This window comes from Meleagris gallopavo, chromosome 12, assembly GCF_000146605.3.
Source record: "Meleagris gallopavo isolate NT-WF06-2002-E0010 breed Aviagen turkey brand Nicholas breeding stock chromosome 12, Turkey_5.1, whole genome shotgun sequence".
NCBI lineage: Eukaryota > Metazoa > Chordata > Aves > Galliformes > Phasianidae > Meleagris > Meleagris gallopavo.
In genome coordinates, this window is record NC_015022.2 from 10465205 (window position 1) to 10489454 (window position 24250).

The window sequence follows — 24250 nt, forward strand, 5'->3', positions numbered from 1 at the left end:
AAGGAGAGAGAGCTAAACTCACTTGCAGACACAGGGCCACACTACTTTTATCCAACAACATGAAGACATGCAGTGCTACTTGGCTACCTTGCCCTGAACAAGACCTGCCTTCTCCTTGTAAAGAATTCAGGACATTAATGCTTGTCCACCCACACCCTGACAGATGGAAAAAACCACAACACGCAAGCAGTATGAAGGCACTGGTAATGTATTTGGCCAAGAAAAAAATCATCATCAAGAAATAATGGAGTTTTGGTGACAGGTTAAATCCATTGGGGATGACAGAAATTTCATTTTACAGAGGATCTGTAAGAGAATATAAGATATTTTAAGAATTCCGCATGAACAGTTTGCTGCCCATTCTGGCCCATCATACCTGCTGTGCACGATGCCATGGCTAGAAAAGAATACACTACATAAGAGCATTCCAGTGCCCAGTGGGATCCCAGTCTGCTAGCTGCTTCTCTGAACTGTGGGATCTGTTAGTTCACTGTGGTTCTTCTGTCCTACAACAAAGGGTTTGCAAACTACTGCAGCGCAAACAGTAAGTAATGCACTTTCCATCTGTGAGGTCCTGGTCTATCCTGATTAGTGACACATGAGAAGGGGTTACTCCAAAATGCTCACACACATAATGATGGCCCACAGGCAGCAGCCTGAGCCTGCCTGCCCTGGAGAAGCATAGTGACGTAGCTCATCCCAAGCACCAAGGGTCCAAGGGTCCAGGACTTCTCTGCTCTCTAAGATTCAATGAGATTGTGCTTACAGATGCTTTGGAGACATGGCTTGGAGGGTTTCACTGCCATTTCTCTTCCCTTCAGAAGGCGGTGCAGACACCCATTAGGGCAACGCCAAACGATTTAGTCAGTCAGCACCTTCAACCAAAGTTCCTAATGACAGCTGCTAGCCAGTCCTGGTAGGCTGAATAGTTGCTGAAACAGTTGGTCCTTACAGCACTGCTGCCAGATCCAGCAAGGAAAGCTGTCCTTTTGCAGTACTAAAGCTTTGCACTTATTAACAACTATGCAGCACTGGGCTAGTGCCAGCAGGCTGGGTAGCACCTTGCTCACTTGGTGTGCTGCGAATATTAACAGTTCCATTACCCACAGATGTGTCTGTTGGGCCACGGTGCAGCACAGGAGGGAGAACAAAGAGCCAGGTACATGAACCATGCTCTAGGACTTCAGCAGTTCGTAGCATCTTCCATCACGACACACACAGTGTGTCCCGTGCATGCTCCCAGCTTTCCAGGAGCCAGCAGAGCTCCTCCCCACATGCACACAGCCCGCGGGATGTGCGGCTGCACAGGAGCACCTGGATCTCTCCTGGCTCCTTCATCCAGCAGGGCAGCGTGACTGCTGGGCTCCCATGTCAGCTGCTGAAGGAGGATGTGGCACAGCTGAGCAGTTTCCATAGTCTCCATGGTTTCAGTTCTTTTCAGAAACAAATCCCCTCACATCACCTTTGAACACATCGCTCAGCTTCCCTGTAAGGCACAGTGCAAAGTGTGCTGCACTTGTCTGTGCTGCTGCACGCAGAAAAAACAGCACAGAATATGGATGATGCAAGCAGGAGGCTTCAGCCGTCAATAAAATTGAACCTGGTGCTCCAACGGAAGGTCTGAGCATAAAGACAGCAGAGAACAGAAATAAGCCCCCAAATTTACTTTTTGTTCTGGCCCTGAAAATTCCTTCTTTAGCATTACGTGGCAACTCAGCTGTCCTGTTCTCTCACTGGATGGGCAGAAGGAAAATTATTTTCTTGCTCTTCATGATCATTGTTATTCCATGCTGGTTTGAGGTCAAAACGATTACGAGATTCAATGCAGATAGAGACACAAAAAGTATATTCCATCTATGCTGGCTGCTCGAACCTCAGCTTGCATTCAGCCATTCATGCTCCTCCTGAGCTACCTGCCATTGCCTCTCTGAGCAGTGCTGCTCTCCAGAGCTGTATGAAGGCAGCAGACATTGCACACCTTCACACAGTGGCTCAGGGCCTGCCACTATTTCATTTTGCACAGAAATTTTTACCGTGCATTTTTACCAAAGTTATCTTTTTTGGAGGGGAAGACTTTAACTTACTTGGAAGGAGTGCAAATTCTGTTTTAGTTCTCTGGCAGAATGCCTACACGATGCTTTTACACTGAATAGAGCCCTAAATGCTATGTGTTCAATGCTGATAAAACCCCAAAACTGCTGTGCAGTCTGGTCCATGTTTTTCTTAGGAAGTAAAAAAGGAAGAGCCAAAGCAAACTGCTCAAAACCACATCAGAAAGCCACGGTGAACCTGTGTTTGTCAGGCCAGCATGGCCATAATGCTTTTCTTTTAAAACAGTAAACAGAATTGTTGCTACCCCACAGGAACATCACAACAACAAAAAAAATGCCTTGGACACAGGCTGTTTTAAATATGTTCTCCCAATTGCAATAGTATCAGATGGCAGTAATTTTGGAGCAGATTTTGATCCCCTTATTTATGTTGGCAAGCAGTTGCCTCCACAAATAGATTCACCACCTCCCATGTTAGCAACTGATTGTCAGTGTGAGTAAAAAGATCAGAGTCCTTTATCCCACTTCAATATTCTGGCAGCAGGAGGAGCAAAAACCCAAACCTAACAACACACACATTTAATTTCCAACAAATCTAGTCTTTTTCAAAGACAGTAAAATAATTCACCTCCTGAAAAGCATCCATGGGCATCCTTACACAGGCAGGCACCAACACACCTCACTTATCAAGACAGTATCTGGACTAGCAAATAAAACAATAAATGCCTCAAGAAAAAACAACCCCTGTGTGCTGAGCTTCACAGTCAATACTTCCTTATAGGTTAGAGACTACAGTCCGGAGTCAGGGTCATTATATGGCATCCAGAGCAGTGAAAGTAACAGCGATTGAGGAGGTCAGCTCTAACATCAGCCAGCCAAGAACCAAACACACAGGTCACAAGAGATTTACCTGCAGAATGTAAATACGTTGCCATGAACTCACTGACTTGTGAGCTAATGCTGCACCCTATAAAGAAAGCCATACAGAGCCATGGATCCCTTTCCACGGGAATATTCTGTTCATGGGGTGTTTTGGAAAAGCCAGAACCATTCAGTATTTAACAGCAGAGGACTGTCATAGGGGTCTGTGCCTTGCCTGAGCAAGCTCTGGGGTGGGCTGCCTTACTTCAGGTATGGCTAGTTCACTAATAGTAAAACTTTGTATCTTTCTATTGAGGGAATAGGACACACAACACAGTGAGGGCAAGAGCCTGAGCTACTGGTGGTGGGTGCAATTACAGCTGGGCATGGGGCTGCCCACGTCTCTGAGGAGTGTCTGTAGATTTCAAGGATAGGAGAGAAACTAAAAGAAAAGAAGAGAGAAGGAAAGAAAGCAGTTTTGTCAATCCCAGGGATAAAAAAAAATCTCGAGCTGAGCCCTTGGAAAGTGTGAAATTGGCTGAAAAAAGTCATTATAGTGTTGGAATTACTTTTATTTGCTCTGAGCTTTGAGTCTTTAGGAAGCCATCGCTGCCATTTCTGAGCTTTCCTCTGCCCCCTGGAGGCCAGGCATTTCATTAACAAAGTGCAGGGGAAGGCGCTGCGGCCACGGTTTGGCTCCAGTTAATTCTTCAGGAATATCCCCAGGATGCTGAGGGTACAGGTGTGCCCGAGACACAGAGTTCCTCTGACCCGGAGAGGGGGACAGCCCGCAGCTGGAGGGCCAGGCCTTGCCAAACACAACTGCTCCCTCACCGTTAGGAAGTCCAGATCTGCTCACACCGCTCAGCCCCTGCGTGGGCAGGCTGTGGGACGGCCGGGGCTCCACGTCCCCACAGCTGTGCAGCACCTCCCAGCCCGCCAGCCCCGGTGGGGTAACCAGCAGAGGGCGGAGCTCTCCGCTCGAGACGCCCCAAACTCATCCTTTTCCTAGAATCATAGAATGGCCTGGGTTGAAAAGGACCACAATGATCATCGAGTTTCAACCCCCCTGCTACGTGCAGGGTTGCCAACCAGCAGACCACGCTGCCCAGAGCCACATCCAGCCTGGTCTCGAGTGCCTGCAGGGACGGGGCATCCACAACCTCCTTAGGCAACCTTTTCTTTCCTCTCTGCCTTACCGATTCTTTCTACAAGACTTCTGCCTGCACCCCGTCCATTTTTGCTTGCTCTTGGCGCCATCTGACGGTGGATGAACCGGGCGGCTCGTGCTGCTATTTCCACAGAATAGCAGGGCTTGGATTTGGGGACTTTTGTCACTGAATCCGTGGCTGACCTAACTCAGGAAGCATTTGGTTCTTACACGGAGAACATGCCTGAAGTTCACAGCCATCCCCTGACACTGCTACAGACGTGGGAAACAAAGCAAACCTTCTTGAGCCTCTTGCCAGCTCAGGCAGCCACCACAGTCATTTTTTTTTTCCCCACACAAACACCTCTTTGAGGACAGGAAGGCGCACAGTGTTCGCTGGCCAGAACACAGCCATGCACTGCACCCCAGATGGTTCGAGGGAGCTGGCACAGCTTGGGTCTCCTTGTACAGGGAGAATGGCAGAGTCCTGACCACAGGAGCCACACACTGAAGTCTTTAAGGGGCAAAGAGCCACAAGCCTGATGCTTTGTACCTCAGAGAGACATGGAGACAGGAAGCTCTGGGAGGAGTCTTAAGCACGAGATGACAGCGGCTCCCCAGAGGCTGTGTTTTCTGAGAAAAGGATGAAGCTGAGCGTGCAGCTGGGTGCTAAGGCACCTCAGCAGTGTCAGAAGGGAGCCTGTGCTGTCAGGCTCTCTCTCACACCTGGGAATCCACGTCACTCAGCAGCTCTGGTGACAGCACAGCTCGGCTGCTGGCCACGTGGCAGAGCCTTGGCAGGGGAACCAACCATGCAAGAACTGGTTCTGAGAGGAGCAGTAAGTGCTGGAGCACAGAGACTTGTGTTGCTCCAAAAGCACAGAAATAGTGCTGGTTGTTAAAGGGATGATTAACCAATCCCCCACACTGCAGCTTTCCTCTCTTTTGCCATGGTCGTGACAAAATACTGACACAAACACACAACTGACAAACACACAAGCAGAGTGTCTGAAACTGCATACAATGATATATACCTATATATAATTAAATATGTGTATACACGCATTTTATATATACACACATTAAAAATTAAATATATATGCTATTGCATACAATAGATCGTGCACCTTCTCCTTGGAAGGCCATATCCCAAGGCAAGGTCTGCCCTAAAATCCGCAATATGCAGAGACTGTAAGGTGCACAGGAATCCTCACGAACTCTAAAGAAGTCTGTGGGATGGAACAGCTTTTAAACAAGTGTAAAAGGATAAGCAGGCTCCCAGTGTTCAGTGAGGCAAAATGCATTGTGCAAACAGTCTGATTCTGCTCTCGCATCAGTTTTGCATCATTGCAGCTCATGGTTTTCAGGAGTTATTCTCAGCTGACATCTATGCAAGTGCTGGAACAAAAATAGTGCTTATAGCATCTTTTCTCATTCAATCATTTCATTAGGGCAAAATTTGGGTTGGTGGGGGGGACCAGCCCCATGCTTCTGTTCTAGACACATTCTGACTGCTGAAACACAATGCAGAAGGATCTGCACGTGGTATGCACAGATCACTGTGACAATGCCTTTCACCCCTTCTGGGAGCAAATCACATGTAAAGAGAATTATACTAATGAAAGATTACCCCTTCACTGGTTTTCTGCAAATCTGAAGAAGTGTTTCTTGTGTCATTGCCTGCGTCCCCAGCATCAGAGCTGCTCTTATTTTCTTCCTCTTTGCAGTCCTTATCATCTTCATCTCCAGGAGATTTCCGTGACTGCTTGGAGGATTTCTAAAATGATCAACAACAAAGTTATAAAGCAAAAATTGAGCTACAGCCTTAGAAAGACACTTTTATAATGTCTCTGCAATGCAGATCTGCCTGATCACATGGTTCACCGTTCAAGGTGTATACTGGGGAGGATATGTGGGGTGAAAAGTAGTTGGAGTTACTGACATCAGTGAAGCAAAAAGATATTCTGTGTTTTCAACACAGGTTGGCAGCACAGCTGACTGTAAGACAGACACAGTAATAGGAGATGGGTATTAGTGTTGGGTCACCTGTAGGCTTTGTTAGTTAATGAAACAGATGGTGCCAGCTTGACAAAAGTTTTGATTAAACACAGACATGTAAAATGAGAATAACATTAGCAGAACTGCTTTCCATATTTTTTAGTGCTGTCAGCTTTAATAAATTAACATTAAGGCCATGTGGAGCCAATATATCTTTCCTGCTCCCTTTATGTTATGCAATTCTACAGTACAAAAGGATAAACTGTGGCATTAAGCCACCATTTTCCTAATCCTCTGTTTGTCAGAGTCTTCTGCAGAGAAGATGGTAGACCAGACCTGAATTCCTAATGTAAAACACACAAAGGGGGTGAAATTACTTAAAAGACTTTGTTCAGCAGATGAACCACAGAAGCCCCTGCTCCTCCCCATATTAAGCCTGTATCATATTGTTTGCTTGCTTCTTTTCATTTCAATTATTTTTCACTTCCAGAAGAATAACATGAATGTGAATGAATGTGACTGCCAGACCTTCAACAGTTTTTTAAGCAAAGGACAGATATGGAGGTGGGCACAGAACTGGAGAAGTGACTACAGCATTGCTCCCTTTCACACAGATGTCAAGAGAAGAATGCATTTCAACCTGAAGTTGTCACCTACGCAGGTGATTACATTGGCCAGCCATTACGAGGCCCTCTGAGACACACTACCCTTAGCTTTCTCATCTGTGCTGTTACTTAGATATTCACAGGGTAGGGCAGGCACTAAAATGAAATTAATTACCCTACTTCTTGCTTACAGAATTAGTTCTTAGAATCACAGGATCAAAGAATGGTTTGAGTTGGAAGGGACCCTTTAAGGCCATCTGGTCCAACTCCTCTGCACTGATCAGGGACGCCTACAGCTGATCAGGTGCTCAGAACCTTGTCCTGCCTGACCTGGAGTGTCTCCAGGGACAGAGCATCCACCACATCTCTGGACAACCTGAACAGTTCTTCGTCACTCCCATTCTGTTGTTTACTGTATGGAAGTATTTTACAGACAGCTACAATGGGAGAAGTTGAGCACACCTGACCCTAGCTACCTTTTACCACAATATTTGGGCAGTCACACATCTCCAAGATGGGAGAAGTAAGCTTGAGTTCTCCTAAGGAGACCAAAAAAGGACCAAACCTCAGCTCACATTTTGCAAGATGCACAACTCTTAAAGCATTTAAATTGTTCCTTATGGAGAAATACCTCTCTAAATGTATCTAACTCCTCAACTCCTTGAAAAATCTGAGAATTCCTGGCTAATTTTGAATGAATTTTCTTTCCAGCCTTTCTGAACTCTTTCCATATACCTTCTCAAAGCATAAGAACAGGGTAGAGTATTTCAACTGCTGTCTCAAACAGCAAGAGCACTTTCCCTTGTCTTGGTTGAACACCATGGTTATGGTAATGGAATTAAAGTGCTAAAGAAGAAAGGATGGATTGCCACGAGGTGCATGATGTCTTGATTATAAATGCACATGGGTAACTATGGAAAACCTCAGAGGATTACCTTTGAAGTGTAGGATTTTTTTCGTTTTGAGCCTGCTTTTTCGTTCTTTCTTTTGCCTTTTCCATCCTCTTCTACCCGATCACCTTCCTCCTCACTGCTGGCATCTGCTGTATTTCCTCCTTCTCCCTCAGTTTCTGATGAGCTCTGTTGCTGAATTGCCTTTAAAGTAACAATAGTGACAGAATAACAATACTAATATAAATAACAAAAATATCACTACATTCTGTAGTGTAGCTGTTCTGAATTAACAGAAAGCCCTAGTAATAGAGAACTCACACTTTAATCATTCTAGACAGGAAGAGCTCAGGATATTCTTGCAATTACCAGAAGAAAGGACTGTAAAGACAGTTTTCTTGGCCACCATTTGCAAATGGTTATTAGATACAGATCCTGGGATAGCACATTCTGAAGGATTTACACAGAAACTGATCTGATAACAAAAGTGCATGGGCTGGAGAATTCAGGGCTGTGGAGAGACCTGGTGAGTTCTACTTTGGGCAAAGCTATGGAAACCTCTAGCTTTTGGTTGAATAGAGGAGATTTATTCTGGAGGAAAGATGGCTGTTACAAGCTCCCCAAAGGGCAAGAAAAAGTATTAGGAAAAAGCAAACACTGACCAGAAGGCTAAGAGCTCTTTGACAGCCCATCTCCCACAGCCTATTCACTATATTTTTTTTAAATCCCCAAGTGTATGCAAAACATCTGTAGAGCTGAAAATATAAAACAGGAACAGAGAGGAGCAGCAGCTTGTCTGCAGGTGGTCCATATCTCTGGTTTGTAAGGGTTTCTGCTAATAATGTAATAGGCGTTTGCTATCTTCTGGAGGTGATTTCTACCTTCAAAGAACCCCATTTTTTAATGAGAAAAGTTCTCTGGCTTTATACAGCCCACTGACTGCTCTTCTTCCTCTCCCCCCAGCTGTGCTGACTTTTTCCTCCTGACATCCAACAGGGAGAGCTGTTGCACAGCAGCTACAGTCTGGGAACAGCAGCCCCAAACTGCCTTCTCACCCCTTACAACACAGGCAGTGGTATCCTATGTGCTGTATGTGACCAATGTAAAAATCAGAAGTGCCATGACCTCGAGGTCTGGGTAAAATTCACTAAACTTGATATAAAAATAAACAACAGAAAGAAGTTGTGGTTTTGGGGAGTAAATAAAACCTTCCATTTTTAATGCAGCTAAATGTGCTGCAGAATCTTCCCCTTCGCTAGCTCAGAATATCAGAGAAAGCAAAGGGCTCTGCAGCACGATTAAAGCTCAATTTGTCACAGAGTGCAGGACTGCAGTTGTCTTTTTATTACTCCAATCACCAGCTATGAAACTTTTTAGCTGCAGCAAAACCAGGGCATTCCATCATCACTCATACAACGTTTACATAGATAAGAAGTCTTCAAAGAAGAAAACAAGAAAGATAAGGAGAAATAGGAGTGAAACTCATTTACCTGATATCCAGTAAACTTTACTCCAGGGTTGTTTTCTATTTCCCACAGGCCTTCATTAAATCCTTTTCGTTTGTTCGACTTCCCAAACTTATCTTTGTATTCTTTATATGGGAAAAGGTCTTTGGGCCCCAGGAACGCACTGCATTTTAACAAAGGTAACATACAAAAAAGGACTTAGATTCCTCCTGTTCAAATTAAAAACATTAAACAGAGTAAACGTTTTTCTTATTCTTCTACTCAGTCTCATTTTTTGTTTTTCATTTTATTTATTCATTCGTCTACCCACTGGCTTTAGGTTACTGCTGTGAGTCTGATTTCATGGACTGGCTCACCATCCCCATGTTTGATGTTGCAAAATCATGCTGTGTCTCTCTAGAAACAACTAAACTGAGTCTCATTTATTATATTAACTGCTGCTGGGAACTGGCACTCGAACAGTTTATGAAAGGGATTATATGACGTAATTGCCTGCAACAGCAAGGGACCAAACCTCCAATCCTATGTGTTACAATCCCAGGAAGGCCTAAAAATAATATTGCATGAAAAGAGAAAGCATTTAAGGAATGCCTAGAACTCAGGGGCAAAACCGTACCCCTCGTACTACCAGCCTGAAAAAGCAGAGGAATTTATCATCATCGACACTGCCAGTAAGCCTGGCAGCTTCTTCCATGGAACAAGCCCCCCATGTGCTAGGCTCTGTGCAAACAATAAAATGTTCTCTTTCCCAAAAATCTTATAATTTTGTATAAGAAGAAACAATGGGTGAGTATAGGCAGATGAGTAATACAAGGAAACAATGAGACACACAGGGTGCTTGTGGCCAAATTGTTTTTCAGACAGCACAGCAAAGGAAGAGTTTGTGCCCTGCTGCTCCATGTCAGCTACATGCTGCACCAACTAATCTTAGGTACAGACACCACAATGCAGGTAAAAAAACAAAGAGAATGGTCATTTGTCCTACTTCGCTTAATTTACAGCACAATTCTAAGTTCCTGTATAAAACTGAAGAAAGCACCATTTTTTTTCCATTGACTCTCTGTATCTGGTGCTTCCTGCGCTCTGTATTGCGGCACAATGAGAGCGAATCACAGAATTGTAGGGGCTGGAAGGGACCTCTAGAGATCACTGAGACCAGCCCCCCCTGCAAAGCAGGCCCCTAACCATAAGTTACATTAAAAACAGTGAAGTTAAAAACATAACACAATACTTCATTTCACATGGAAGATTCCATATCACCAGTGATCAGAGCTGAGGAAGTTACACTGTCCTACACTATAATCACTGTCCTACTTTCCTGATGACCTCAGCAATTGCAGCGAACTCTGTGCTCTGTTAGTGTGGGGTCTGGGTGCCCACCCCTCGCAGCTCAGTTATTCTCCTAACATCCTGGGTGCAGAAGCTGCCCATTTGTGCAGGTGGGCTTCTGAGCCACAGCGATCTGCCCAACATCAACAAGAACAAGCACTTCTAACACAAACAAAGAGAAACCTTAGGAAACTTTCCATAACTTACCTTAATTTCTCTCAACAGTAACGTTTGGAAATATTAATGCAGTCTTATGTGTGATTCCATGTATAGTGAACACTGAAAATTTGTCCACGTCTTTGAAATGCGTTCATTGCCATGGGAGCGTGGAACAGTTTCTACTGCTCAGTTATAAAACTCATGAGCTGCAATCTACAGTTCATTATTGACAGTAAGGCTTCCTCAATTACTACGGTAATAACTACAAAATGCTTTCCAGTTTCAGATGCTGCAGTAAGATCACAGTACTGAACTACAAAACAAAAGAGATTAGCAGTTTGGGGCTCATTCATTCAGAATAACAGCAGTCCAATTTTTTTTTCTTGAGAACCATTTTGAGGAAAAAAGTTTAAGATTTCATTTACGTTTCTGATTTCAAGGCATCAAAAGTTTATTTATTGTTTATCTTCTTAGATAACCTCATGATAGCAGTAATACATTACAACATGTAAAAACATCAGATTGTTTCATTACAACAGCAGCAGGAAATATTTTAACTAGAAGCTATTTTGATTATGCAGAAACTATCCTTAAGGGTCTTAAAAATGAAACATGATGCGTGAGCTGGGGACCTTGTTATGTTATGGAATATCTGTAAAACTCAGAAGAAAACAAAAACATCGAATATAACTTCAAACCTCTATAACTGAATTTAAAATGTGATCAGGATTTCATTTTTTCATGTCTCTTTTCTTAAAAAATTCCAAAAAGCATGTTCTTTGCAAGTAGGAAAGCTTTAAAATGTAAATATTACATGTCAAATGGAAATGGTGATTTTTTTAAAAACTAGCTCAGATACTGTTTAAAATAGACTAGAGGCTGACAAGGCGAAACTCTGTACTCTGAAGCAACTACTATGAGACCTAACTTCCCCTCTCGTTCTGATCCCTTTCTCTCCCTACGAGGTCAGCCAGCTCTGTTCTTCCAGCACTTGAGAGCTCCATCCCACAGTATCTCCAGCACAAATCTCAAAGGAATGCATATATTTCAAAGCTGTGTGAGGATTGCGTGAGACTCTGGAGTCTGCTTCCTTTCATTTTACTGAGTTCTCATCCAGGGCAGGAACCCAAACTTGTCTGAATACAACAGCCTGATCTCTGCTATCCTGTACACCTACCTTCAGGTTTCACTCTGGTAAGTTAACACAAACAAGCTAGGCTTGTATGACCTATCTCTAGTCTCCCAATGGCTTTAGTTAGGATTTGTTCCAATAAAACCAGTGGAGGTAACTTCAGCTGAAGTAGATGACATTCTCAATGGAAAATACCTTGTTTGTTCACTTACGTTTCATGAGTCCCAAAAAAAAAGATGGGGTATTTATTTGCTGGAGGCTTCACAGCTCCTTCAGGGAGTTCATCAATCTGTGAGACAGAAATGGACACAGCATTACTACCAACTGTGGGATCTCGTGGCAGAGCCCTGCCCAGCTGGGACAGAAACACTTTGTTGAGACACCAGAAGACCAACGGGTAGACAAAGTTGTGATGATTTCATAAGCATTGCAATACATGACGGTGATAAAAATCAAGTCTGCTTAATTTAACTGTTAAACTTGGATACTGCGTTCTAAAAGGCACAGAAGCCTGAAGGATAATTTGTCTGTCTCACAGAGTTACCTAAATAACTCCTACAGCAAGTGGGGAACAAATGGCATCTCTGAGACTCTGGAGCATCAACACCAGCCCACCTCACACTGGTGGTGATGGCGGCACTCAGTGTGGAACACAACACACATCAGGGAAGAGGCCCAGCACTCTCCTTTCCCTGGAGCCCTAATGCCTGCTTTTGGCCATTCCCCTGCCCCTCTGTCTTGTCCAGCTGAAAGTTTACAGTCTCCTGCAACAGAACAGCAGAGCCCAGGTGCCTATCCACACAAGCCAGAAACACAGTGCAGCTTCAAATAACACAGGGCCCAACAGTGGGCATGGTGGTGATGGATTGATTGTTGGGCTGGATGATCTTAGTAGACTTTCCAACCTTAATGATTCTGCGATTCGATAATCTGGGCAATTTTTTCCAACCTTGATGACTCCAAGACAGTGCCTGTCTTACTAGAAATCATGCTTCTGGGCATATGTGAGCATCTAAAATGAAGTACCCAGAGAACTCTGGCTAAGAAGTGAGAGCCCAATGAATCTAAAAATCCATAGAGCAACACTACAGAGCAGGTGAGTGGCTTGCTGCCTGCATCTTAAACAGCTCAATCTGAACTTAAGCATACAGAATCCTGCCAAATGTCACTGGAACTGAAAGCAAGGTGCTGACATACCACTGCCATAAGAAATCTGCTCTTCAGTGCAGCCAAGAGAAGCAACCTGCCTGTTTTCACTCAGGAGGCCAGGCCCACATGTGCTTTTCTTCTTTATTCCAGCTGAAGGACCCCAAACACTGAATTCTTGTTGATTAATAAACACCAGATTGTTTTCAAAGGATGTTCTCCTTCACTGTAAAGGATCTGCTGGCTGTGCAACTCTCTGGGCACTGACACTAATTTGAGTCCTTTTGGTCTTGCTGAAAGGACACCAGCAGGGGACAGAGAAACCAGAGCCTTGTTTGGAACATCACAGGGCTCCTCTCTGCAAAAGGAATGGGTGCTCATCTTCTAGGCCTAAGTGGAGCATTCTCTGAAATTATGCCTAAATTGGAGGATGGATGAGACCTCCAGATCATGCCTTGCAGCCAGTAGCAGTGCGGCTGCAGCACCACGCTGGCACCCTTCTCTTATTTAACACAGCTAATGAATTGATAAATAAAAGGAGAATGCTCTACTCATATGCACACAAAGGGAAGATACATGCTGCTGGAAAGTGGAGGCTCGCATTCAGTTCTCATTCAGCTGCATACAAGAAGGCACACAAACAACACAACAGGCTGTTGGAGGGCCTCTTCATCACCGGCAACATACAGGAAAAAGATTGCCAAAGATATTTTTCCAGAAATCATTATTTTCTGACATTCACTATTTGTTTTTAAGTAAGTGCCCATAATATGATTATTAGTTCAATAATTCATGACTTAAATACAGTTATTAGACTGTAACAGCGAGAGAAAGTATGAAGGGGAAAACACTGCAACTCACTTTACAAACTGATAGCAAGGCAGGGAGATAATACATCTCACTTCACAACACATCATATGCTGCTCAATGCTACGCTTTGGAGCAACAAAGGCTGTGCTGGCAGTTTACCAAGCTCTGGGGTAATACACCTTGACTGCCTGAGCACCACAGCCATCCTCCTCTGCATGGTGACGAGGATGATGTCCAGAGACAGACAAGAGCCCAGAAAAATGTGGGCTCCTGTGACTGAGACATACAACGTCTGCTGGGACAAGACAGGGGATCTCTTTGGTTGCCTGAAATGCAGAGCCAGTTCCGGGCTGCATTGCAGAACAGCACAGTCCAGTTACTGCCTCAGCCTTTAAGGCTTTCTCAGGAAATAAAGCTAGCAGCTGTAAATGATCAGTAATGCGAAGGAATGAAGACATGCTTAGCAGGGAATGCTGACCAGAAGGGAACAGAGATCTTACATCACACATCGTGCTGCACTATAAGGCAGTAAGGATCTTCTCCTAAGCAGCATTCCAGGGCAGTTAAGCCCCTTGTCATATTTCCAGCAACTCACACTGCCGGCTAAGAAGCAGCACCAGACAGGATAAGGGATGCACACACGTCTGTCACACACCTCTCACCCGCTCCATGTCACAGCATAGTCCTTTGTTCATCTGAGTGCCCCTCTGACTGGGTATCACTGCAGGGAGCTGCAAGAAACTTTTCATAGCTTGTAGAAGTTGGCGTACACGTACACACGCAGTATCAATCTGCAGTAAACAGCTCAAGGACAGGCTGCTAATGCTCTCAAATGTTTGGCTGTGCAGCGAGGTCAGGATTTCTCATGCCTTTGCTGGTTTTGCCTTGAGCCCCCCACCTCTCAGGCTTCTCTCTCCTGCACTATAATGAGGCCAAATATGAAGCAGTGGCAATGTCTTACAGCCATTTACATCTGTGACAAAAACTCCAGGGAACATAGGGAAGGATGAGACCCTCTCTGCCATTCAGGAAGATCTCTTCCACCAACTGTAAGTGAGGGAGCAGGAGATGCAAGCTTTGTGCACTGTCTCTGTTCCCAGCACCCCACCTCAGCCCCCTGTGAATGGCAAGGCTCTAAGTGCTTATTTAGCTGCAGAACAGCCCCAGCACTCCTTGGTGATTGCTGCCGTTTTGTCGCAATGGAAAGCAAGCAATACAAGCAACCATACTGCAGCCCCCTGCTGCTGCACTTGGTCACAAATTATTCCCATCCTACCAGATGCTTTGGTTAAATATGCTGAAGATTTGGAGCTGATATTTTTCCCCATATCAGCAAGATCAAAGGCAGAGAGGGAGGGAGGGAGAGAAGAGCGCGGGTGTGTGAGCGCACGGGTGAGGGAGGCATCGCTGCTTGGAACCGGGAACAAAAGAGATGAGTGCACCCGTGCTGGGGCACAGTGCTGTAGTCACAGAAACCTCCCTAACGACTCCACCATCAGTCTACCAGGCTGCTGCTGCATTTTGCTGCTGGAAGGAAGCAAACATTCTACAACCCGCATCCAAAGAGCAGAGCGCATGGCATGCAAATCTGATACGTGCAGCAACATCATGGGCAGCCGCTTCCATTATGGCTAAAATTAACGCAGGTGGTTTCAGATTTCAAGTTTTATCCTCTTTCCTCCCATTGCTGTCATCTGCTTAATGAATCACAATCGCTTTCTTTTTGCACAGCCTCAGCAGAGCTGCACTTCCCAATGTTTGCTTGCCAACCAAGCAGCAGAGCTTTAAAGATGTAACTGTGCTTTTTCATTTGGTAAACAAATGCCAGGCTTCTAGGGTCAGGAATGCCGAACAGAAAATGCAGTCTGGACCTCTCAACCCAGGGCAGCGCTTTATGAAATGGTGTTGCTAAGGGCTACCAGCGTGGAAGAGAGAAATCTGCCTGCCTACATTGTGGTGTGCAGACTAGGATGTATAAGCAGATTGAATATGCTGCTCTCGGTGATGCTGAGTAATTGCTGACCTCTCAGGTAGTGCTCCCAGCCTGGCTTCAGCAGTCCTCCCATTGCTAATGCCGGCTCAGGAGCAGAGGGGTTCAGCTGGGGGTACAAACCACAGCTGCAGCCCCCCAGCCCCGGCACTGAGCTGCCCCCCAGGAACAGCAGGGCTCCCTGACCACAAACCATCCCCTGCAGGACGAGGCAGGCAGATCTGCTCCCTGAGAGGGCTGGTGCGGGAGCATAGGCGACTGCAGCCCCTCCTGGGTGTTCTGCTCTGCATTTGCATTCCCTGCAAAATGGGAAACATGTCTCTGACAGAGCTGCAAGCCCTGTCTGTGTGCCTATAGAAAGCAGCTTCCTGCAGAGGCTTACGTTACTGCGGCAGCCAAGGCAGAGGCAGCGCTGCCCAGCACAGCAAAGGGCATCCCAGGTCCGTCCCATCGCTCCGAGGGACAGCAGGGCTGACCAAAACTCCTGTGCTGCCAGTCAGAAGCATGAATTCCAGTCTGTCAGGGTGACTCCTGGACCAGAACAGTTCCCAGATCTCGATCCATTATGTTCCAACACAATTCTACACTGACAAAAACCCATACAGGATGCAAAAATATCTACTAGGTCCACACACTCAAACAGGAAAGCTTTACTGTGGCATGCAGAGATGCTTATGTGGGCACTGCAAGCACAAGAACAAGTCCTTTTCTTTTGCAAAAAGAGAGAACTTAAAACTGCAGAGCAGTAATCACCGATTGTTTTGACATGCTGTAAATGCCTCTGATTGGCAAAAGTACACAGAAGCATTGCAGAGATCTGTATCTCCCACTGAAATCTCTGGAGTCTGGGCACAGCACTCAAGCAAAGGCCTGTAGTATTTTTGCTGGAAAGTGGTTCAAGCTGCTCACTATTGCCCAACACATGCAAGCAGCTTGATCTTCTGCAGTTAGCTTATTAGCATAGCTCTAAATGGATAAGAGCAATACTCCTCAGAATACATTGTTATAATAGGATATTTTGTGTTTCAACAATGTGTCGTTTTTATTCACGTGGATTTAATACACTTCTTAATAGCTGATGCTACTGGGAGTCGGCAGCACAGCAATATCTTTTCTAAACCATTGTTTAAAATACTGCTCAGTAAAAATACTTCCCCCCCTCCCCCCGAAGGGTCCTAAAATTTAAATAATCGCTATGATAATTAAAAATATATATAATCCAACCTTCTCCAACCTTAAAATTGGGATTCAAGTTTTGTAGTATTGAACTGAACAACAATCCAACTAGATCTGGTTGGAGACTGCAGAATTTTGCTCTCCTTTCTCAGGACTGTAGGTATTTGAAGCAGAGCACAGCTCTCTCCCTGACGCACATCACATACTAGAACTCCCAGTGCAGAATGCTGGCACATGCACTTTTTCACCCATTAAAAGAGATAACCCTGTGAAGGGTGAGACTAGAAGCAGAATCCAGCTTAATAAGGTGGAATTGCACAGCTACAAAAGTAAAAATTAAGAACGTCTCTGGGCATGGAAGAGTGCCACCAGCAAAAACAAAAAGCAAAACAAGATTAAAAACAGCAGAGCATACTTTTGAGCACTGCTGAAAATGGCTGAAGGGGATCCTGCAGAGAGCCCGAAATGACGATGTAAAGACATCAATCCTTTTTTTTTCTGTGCATGCTCAGGACTTCAACGAGATAGAAGACAATGAAGGGTTAGTTGGAGCCCAAACAATGCTGGCAGGCAGTGTCTCGCTAGGAAAAATGAGCAATCCTGCAGCTGAGTTCTGCCCCTTTACATTCCTAATTACCAGCATATTTTTAAGATAGAAAGTTGAAATACACTTTCGGCAGAGCAGCTTTCATCTTCAGTATGAAAATGGGGCCAAAGCTCAGTTCTGCATGACTAGTACCTACACTCACAGTTTTGTAGGTAACAGATGTGTCGGTGTGATTCAAGGCCTCCACGAGCTTCCAGGGTTGGAGGACAGGGATGCTGGAGGCTCAGCAGATACAAAGCCTCTGCCAACAGCCTCTGGGATGACCTTGGCCACGCTGCTGCTCTCCTTTACTCATTACACATGGGGACAATGGCATTTACTAACAAGCACCAGAGGCCCACCAATGAGAAGCCAGGTGTTGCCAGGAGAAGACACTTTCAGCAGGGTCAGATGAGGATTTCAGGTCACCAAGCTGTAATCCTTCCACAGTGCCCACACACCGAAGTTAGGCTATTGCAAAACCGCTCCATTTTCTCCAAATGAAATGTTTCCCTGCCACTTGTAGTGAAGCAATAGTGCTAACACTGGGACGTTCTTTTTTTTTCCTCCAGTCTGCTTCCTAAGGAAGTGAAAGGATCTGATCACACAATTATCAGCCAGATTCTTACCCTTAATAACTCCAGCTAAGTTGGCCTCATTGGACAGAAGAGAAAAGGCCAAAAGGCTACTAAGAGTCCCCATGTTTTGTGCCAAACAGGCTGTCCATCAGAGGACAGACAGACAAGCAGTGGATGCTGAGAGGCAGCTTGCAGAGCAAACTGAGCCGCAGTGCAAGAAAGCAGGGAACCCATGCAAAGGTGTGCCAGAGAAAAAAAAATGATCTTCTTAAATTTCATGGCTCACAAAATTACTTTTTACTTGTGAAGAGGTGGTGAGAGGCTGTTCATTTCTAACAGTGCCAGTCCTGAGGCACGTTGCATTTACTTCTGATTAGCTTTAAGTATAAGCACAGTGAAGTTTGATTCTCCTTTGAATTATCCCTGTTATCAAACAAGTCTGCAACATGCATCCACCTGAGCAAATCTCTGAGCCCACCAACTCCTCATTGTAGTGCTTTCTGATGACAACATTTAGTTATTCTACTCTATCATCTTACTACAAATATTTTTATCTCGAAATATTAAAAAATTGCAAGAAATGAACATACAATAAGATGTTTGGAAGACAAACAGCAAATAAAAACTAATTTGGCAGTCAAGACACAACAAATGAGAACTGTCAGGGCTGAACACAAACACCAAATTTTTCTCTTGCCTCTCTCTCCTAGTAAGCCAGAAGGACACAAACATCACACCATTTCCACCCCCCAAATGCCCAATGCACCCTGCCTCATCACATCAGATCTGCAGGAAGGAGCGAATGAATAATGCTTTAAGAACACGTGAGGCTGAGGAATATTTTTAGGCCTTCAAACTGTATGCTGGAATTTTACTATTTCATTCATGTTTGTTGTTTTAAGGAAAAACATGCTATTAATGAGATAGGACATTTTGCCCAGTTGGTTTGATCAGAACCTTTCCAACCAGATGCAGCACACCCAGAGCACTGACATTTGCTTAGATAATACAACCAAGTTTTGAACTCAAAGCCCATCAACTAAGCCTGCCCAATGCTCTGTACTTCCCTGTCCAAGTTGCTACTGAAAGAAGATTGCAGGTCCTTACACTCATTTAGGCATGCTTGGAGGCAAAAGGTAAGCACCTTTCTGGAGGGCTGCAATCTTCCCAACTCAGCTGGCTGCATTTACTATTTCCTTTCCAATGCAAAGCACTTCCCCAAAGACTCAGTTAAGAAGGATAGAATGGCACAGATTTCAGGCTGAAGAATACTGCTAGCTCAGGTGCAAGATCTGGCCCAGCTTCCCACAAAGTACACAAAGCCCTATTGACACTACAGCTCGTGTTTAGAATTGTTTTGAGTAAGGAAATGTGACTGATGGAAACTGAAGGTACAAACCCGTAGTTTACAGGGGGTGAACACAAAGATCTGAGAGACAAAGAACAGAACAACCTGACTCACCTGCTGCAATAAGGTGCCAGCTTGGGTACCTGGAAGGTTGCAGCCGCCTGGGCCTCTGGGAACAGCAAACCTTTCTCCTTTAGGAGGAGGAGGTTTTGTTAGCTGTAGGCACAGCTAATGAGCATAAATAACATCAGGGGACTGTAGCAATCTTTGTTGCTGTGACCCTCCAGCAGTATGAAGGTCTGAATCTGGATTTTGGGGCTATGGGATGAACAGCAATCACCAAATACCACTGGCATCCAGGACCAATTATTTTGTTGTGCAAATCACATATACAACAACATGTAGTCAGTCTATGTGGAATGAGAAACCATGAAAACTTAACTGCAAGCCAATGAAACAAATCTGCAATCACTTTTCATTCAAAGTCAGGCTTTCTTGCTAACTGTCGACAAACTGCAGATCTATACCTGCAGAAAAGCAAGAGTACACAGCCTTGGGTCACTGTAAGCTGAGCAACTGTCCACAAACAGCTGTTTTCATTACTGCCCCAGCTTCTGCTGTGGCACCACCTGACCAATGCATCTGGCACGCTGTTTTGCTAAGGTGCAACTCCTGCCACGGGGTCACTGAAACCCCTGCTTTGTTTGAAAGATCCACACATTCAGAGTGGTCTCCATGGAGCAGTCAGACCCCACCTGGGTGTAATTCCTGGGCTTCCTTTGATTCCCCTGCTGTCACTGCAGCATCAGATATGTTCTCTGCAAAGACCCTCCGACTCAGTTAAACTCTCAGGAATGTTAATCTGTCTGCCTGAAGAGAGTTAGGAATGAGTTTTTCCAGGCCAAGTCATACTCTTTCTACCTGCCTGTTTTCCGTGCCCACAACCTCTGGATGACAGCCCTCATTTAGCCTTGATCAAAAACATCACATTGCTTAAACTTACTTAGATATAGCTGAAGAGAGTAACAACTGTATTTATCAAAACAAATACCTCAAAACAAAACAACCTCAAGCAATGGCTTACAGGAATGAAACCGTTTATATAAAATATTCAAAGCACTCCAAACTGTACATATGAACTTAGGCACTTAAATCCTAATTACTAAACCGTGTTAGAAAAAAAAAAACCAAACACTCAAATGTAATAATAAGATGAAGATGATGTATTTTTTAGAGTTGTAAATGACATTAGCATCAGAGACAAATGGAATTAGATCAGCATGACAGTGGCTAGTGCTAGGGTGGCTCACCCACTATTCTAAAAATATTAAATAAGCTCAGATCAGAAACACTACGTAAAGGTTTTAATCAAGTGAGTACTCTGATTTTGGCTTTAATTTATAAGTTTTCATCCCAGGCTTGGAGTTGCCTACATGTCTAGGTGCGTGTAGGATGAAGACTGATTAGTACTATGCTTTCTTTCTATCCAATGAGTTAAACTGTTCTTGCCTACGTAACTATTTTGTGTTACCTTTCAGTAACTACTGGAACGTGGTGTACCCATGAACACGAGCTATCTACAAAACCCAGTGGCTCAGCTCAGTTGTGTTACGGAGTTCACTCCAGGCACAGCTTTCTTCCCAAACCACCATATTTTAAATCAGATTACCGTTTTGTTTTATCAAGCAGCTATAAAGAAATAACATGTTTTAGACTCGTCTTGTGCAAGCAACTAGAAAGAGGCAACTACACAGCAGAGAGAACTTAATGATTGAGATGAATATCTGGACCTGGGAAGGACATCCAGGAGCACCAAATATACAGATTTATCCTGGGATCCAGATAGTGTATACACACAGCTCTACAAATCAATGCTCTCCAACTACACAACTTTCAGTCAATATTCAGAATTTTAATTTGAACTATTACTTGCTTTTACTTCTGTAATGCTATAATGGGATAGAAAGTACTGCAATGATACCAGATTGGCAAAGCGTTTGGCTGCAGCAAATAAGAACAAGTCCCAATGCAGCAGCAGAAATGAAGAAAAAGAGCACTCACCCTTAGAAGGTCTGATGTAGTCAGGGATCTCTAGCAAGAGATACCTTTACCTCCCCTGCCAAGCCTTAAATGAGGGTCTGGGAAGGGGTGGATTCTGACTGCACTCCTTCCAGTCACTCAGATGCATTGCATTGCATTGCATGCACCTGAGCTCCTCTGGGTTGGCCCTGCCTTCCCACCAGGTGCTCAATCACTGCTGCAGGCCATGACTTAGCATTTCCATTTCAACATCTTAATGCATTGGTGATGGCACGTGACACGTCCAAGCCATCTTTCTCAACCACAACTGTAGCTCTTACTGCTCATACTTTTCATCCTACAGACCCCAGTTCCACCTCACATGATGGCAGTCCCTTCCAGCCGACCTGTCCTGCAGGCAGAGGACTCTGCGTGTGGAGCCAGCTCTGACATTCCTGTTATGACACCAGGTCAAGTGCATTGCCACCTCTGACAAACAAGCAAACCAACACTCCATCTAGCAGCAAGTGTTTCAGGAGAAGGAAAAGCTTCTCATTAAAAAATTGCTCCCCTTGCTCCCACATCTGGTGAGGAAGCTGGTATTCTTCTTAACATATTGCCACTAAAATCTTTATTATTATGAGCTTCTAGAAATGTAACAGTGAGGAGCTTGATCTTGCAGCACAGCTGGGCACGCAGTTTGGCAGCACAAACAAAGCCTTTGCCTTTGTGTGATCAGGTCCCATCCAGCACAATAACATGGCAATTATACACACAGGTGAATCCACTCATTTGTAAGGCAGGAGATGGCATAAAACATCTTGCATTAGATAAGGAGAAAACATTCACAGCATTTTAATGCTTCAGAGCCCTGTCTGACAACTGTGTCTTCTCTTATCAGTGTTCATCTCTTAACCTGGAACTCTCATCATTTCACCAGAAGCACCAATTCAAAAAAGCTGTGCAGAAAACTGACCTGCTCCCTTAATGACATCAGAAAGCTGCAAAACAGAGTCTCTCAAACAAACATGGAGAAAACAAAATATTAACAGACAGGACAGGCTTATTACAGATAACATATTGCTGCACACATTAAAATTCTAGCCACGAGGCTTAATAACTTTATGCTACCTTCTTCTAAGGCTGCGACAGAAATACTGAGTGTGACAAAGAAAAATAAAGCTCGCACAAGAGGGAGATCTTGAAAAATAACTCCTGATAAAAAGCAGCAAAAGGGAATACCTGAGAACGTGAACATATGTGAGTCACCTGATCCAGGCTCCATATGAAAGGAATTATCTGTGGAGTTTGGTGCACTGCTAATATCTTACAAAAGCCCTGGTATTTGGAGAGGCACTGCAGTGAGGAATGTCATCTTTTATTTTTTTCCCTCATTGAGATGAATGCCTGCCTTCCCCCCCAGGCGATGGTGTTTCTGCAGGCAGGGCACCACACATGTAAGTGGTTTTATTGAAATCAAGGGATCTTTATGCAGTCGAACTTTTTAGCTTGCTTTGGGACACCGTCTTTGGAGAGCACAACTACTGGGAGAAGCATTCCCCTTCTCCTATTCTGTAGCAACCAGAGCAGCCACCCTCCAGCCCCGCAGCTGGTTCTGCATGAGTCTGCTCCTGAAACGCTCATCACTAGGGTGAGCTGGGCTCAGAACAGGGGTTCTGGCATGGTGCTAAGACGCAGTAACTTCCACCATACAAACACTTGCACATGCAGCTAATCTCGAGTGAATGCTGCCTAACTGGATCCCAGACAATACTGTCTCATGGAGTCCTTGCAGAAATACAAATGTACATAGAGTCAGGTGGAAAGAGAGACATCTGGGCTGAAAACCAGAGAGCAACTGATCAGCTTAAGCAAACAAGATGCCACAACAGTAGGGCACAGTGCCTGGCATGAGCTGCCTTGCTAGGGTTCCTTGTTGCCCAGATCCGTCCCCCTGCTCTGGAGGAGGCACCGCAGGGCAGCAGGCTGGGAGCTTCGCAGTACCTCAAAGGTAATCTCATGCTCATGTGTGTGCGTGTGTGTGTGGGTACAAACGTGCTGCCACGGCCCCAAAACCAGTGACAGTAAAACAGTTGTGACAAATGGCTCAGAGCGCTGGGTCTGTGAGAAACGCGAGCTGCAAGCAACCCAAAACTTAGTTTGCAAAAGGAAAAAGCAAACACATCTGGGAAAAAGGAGTGGCAACTGGAGATACTACAGAAGTCAACAGTGGACCACAAGTTACACTCGAACAGCCAAGGTGCTGCAGAGGTCAGGGCAGGGTGCAGAAATCCCCATATGCAAACACACATCCTGCCAGAGCGGCAGACACCCGCCGTGCGACTGCGCCCAGGAGAGCGGTTTCGGCAGGACGGCCACAAAGGCTGCTGAGAGCTGAAGGGAGTGATGGTGCACACACATCTAGGTGCCAGCACACGGCACAGCAGCGATCAGCCAGGCTGAAGGGACTGACGCAGTGCTTAGCAATAACTGACACCCCAGCAATAAGGCCGTGCACGGGCGCCTTGCCTCTACCTCTCTGCACCCAGACGCTGCACAGGGCAGCCTCCACAACACCTGCTTGGCAAGAGGAAGGACGCAAAGCCCAGCCTGAGGCTCTGCTTCCTGCTGTCACCTGACGCAGGCCTGTCACACAGCCTAATTTACATGGCACTTGATCAGGGCTTCCTTCCCTCCCGCCCCATGGAAGATACTGATACGTGCTGTGGAAAAGGTAAACCGTTATGGGCCCGACACCTAAAGCTCTCCCATGGAGGAGGAGCAACCAAACAACAGGTTAGAGACATGGGGAACCGCCACACTTGGTTGGTTTGTTCTTTCATAGGTACCAGCCTGCCCTCCTGCATTCATAGAAGGGCTGGTTCACAGAACGCATTCACAGAGGCTCGAGCACTGTACAGAGTAAGATTCGTGGAGACAAAGAGAAATTTGCAAA

General features: G+C 45.0%; 1 protein-coding gene across 1 annotated transcript in view; it reads right to left on the reverse strand.

Annotated features, from left to right (window-relative positions):
• Positions 1-5230: 5230 nt before the first annotated feature.
• The window catches only part of HDGFL3 (HDGF like 3), a 20600-nt gene continuing 1580 nt past the window's right edge, over positions 5231-24250 (reverse strand). The window contains exons 2-7 of the mRNA XM_031555221.1: positions 21337-21347; positions 11854-11930; positions 9046-9184; positions 7601-7759; positions 5693-5839; positions 5231-5460 (exon numbers count right to left, since the gene is read on the reverse strand). Coding sequence (XP_031411081.1) covers positions 5407-5460; positions 5693-5839; positions 7601-7759; positions 9046-9184; positions 11854-11930; positions 21337-21347 — 587 coding nt within the window. The 3' untranslated portion in view covers positions 5231-5406. The remainder of the gene's footprint in view (positions 5461-5692; positions 5840-7600; positions 7760-9045; positions 9185-11853; positions 11931-21336; positions 21348-24250) is intronic.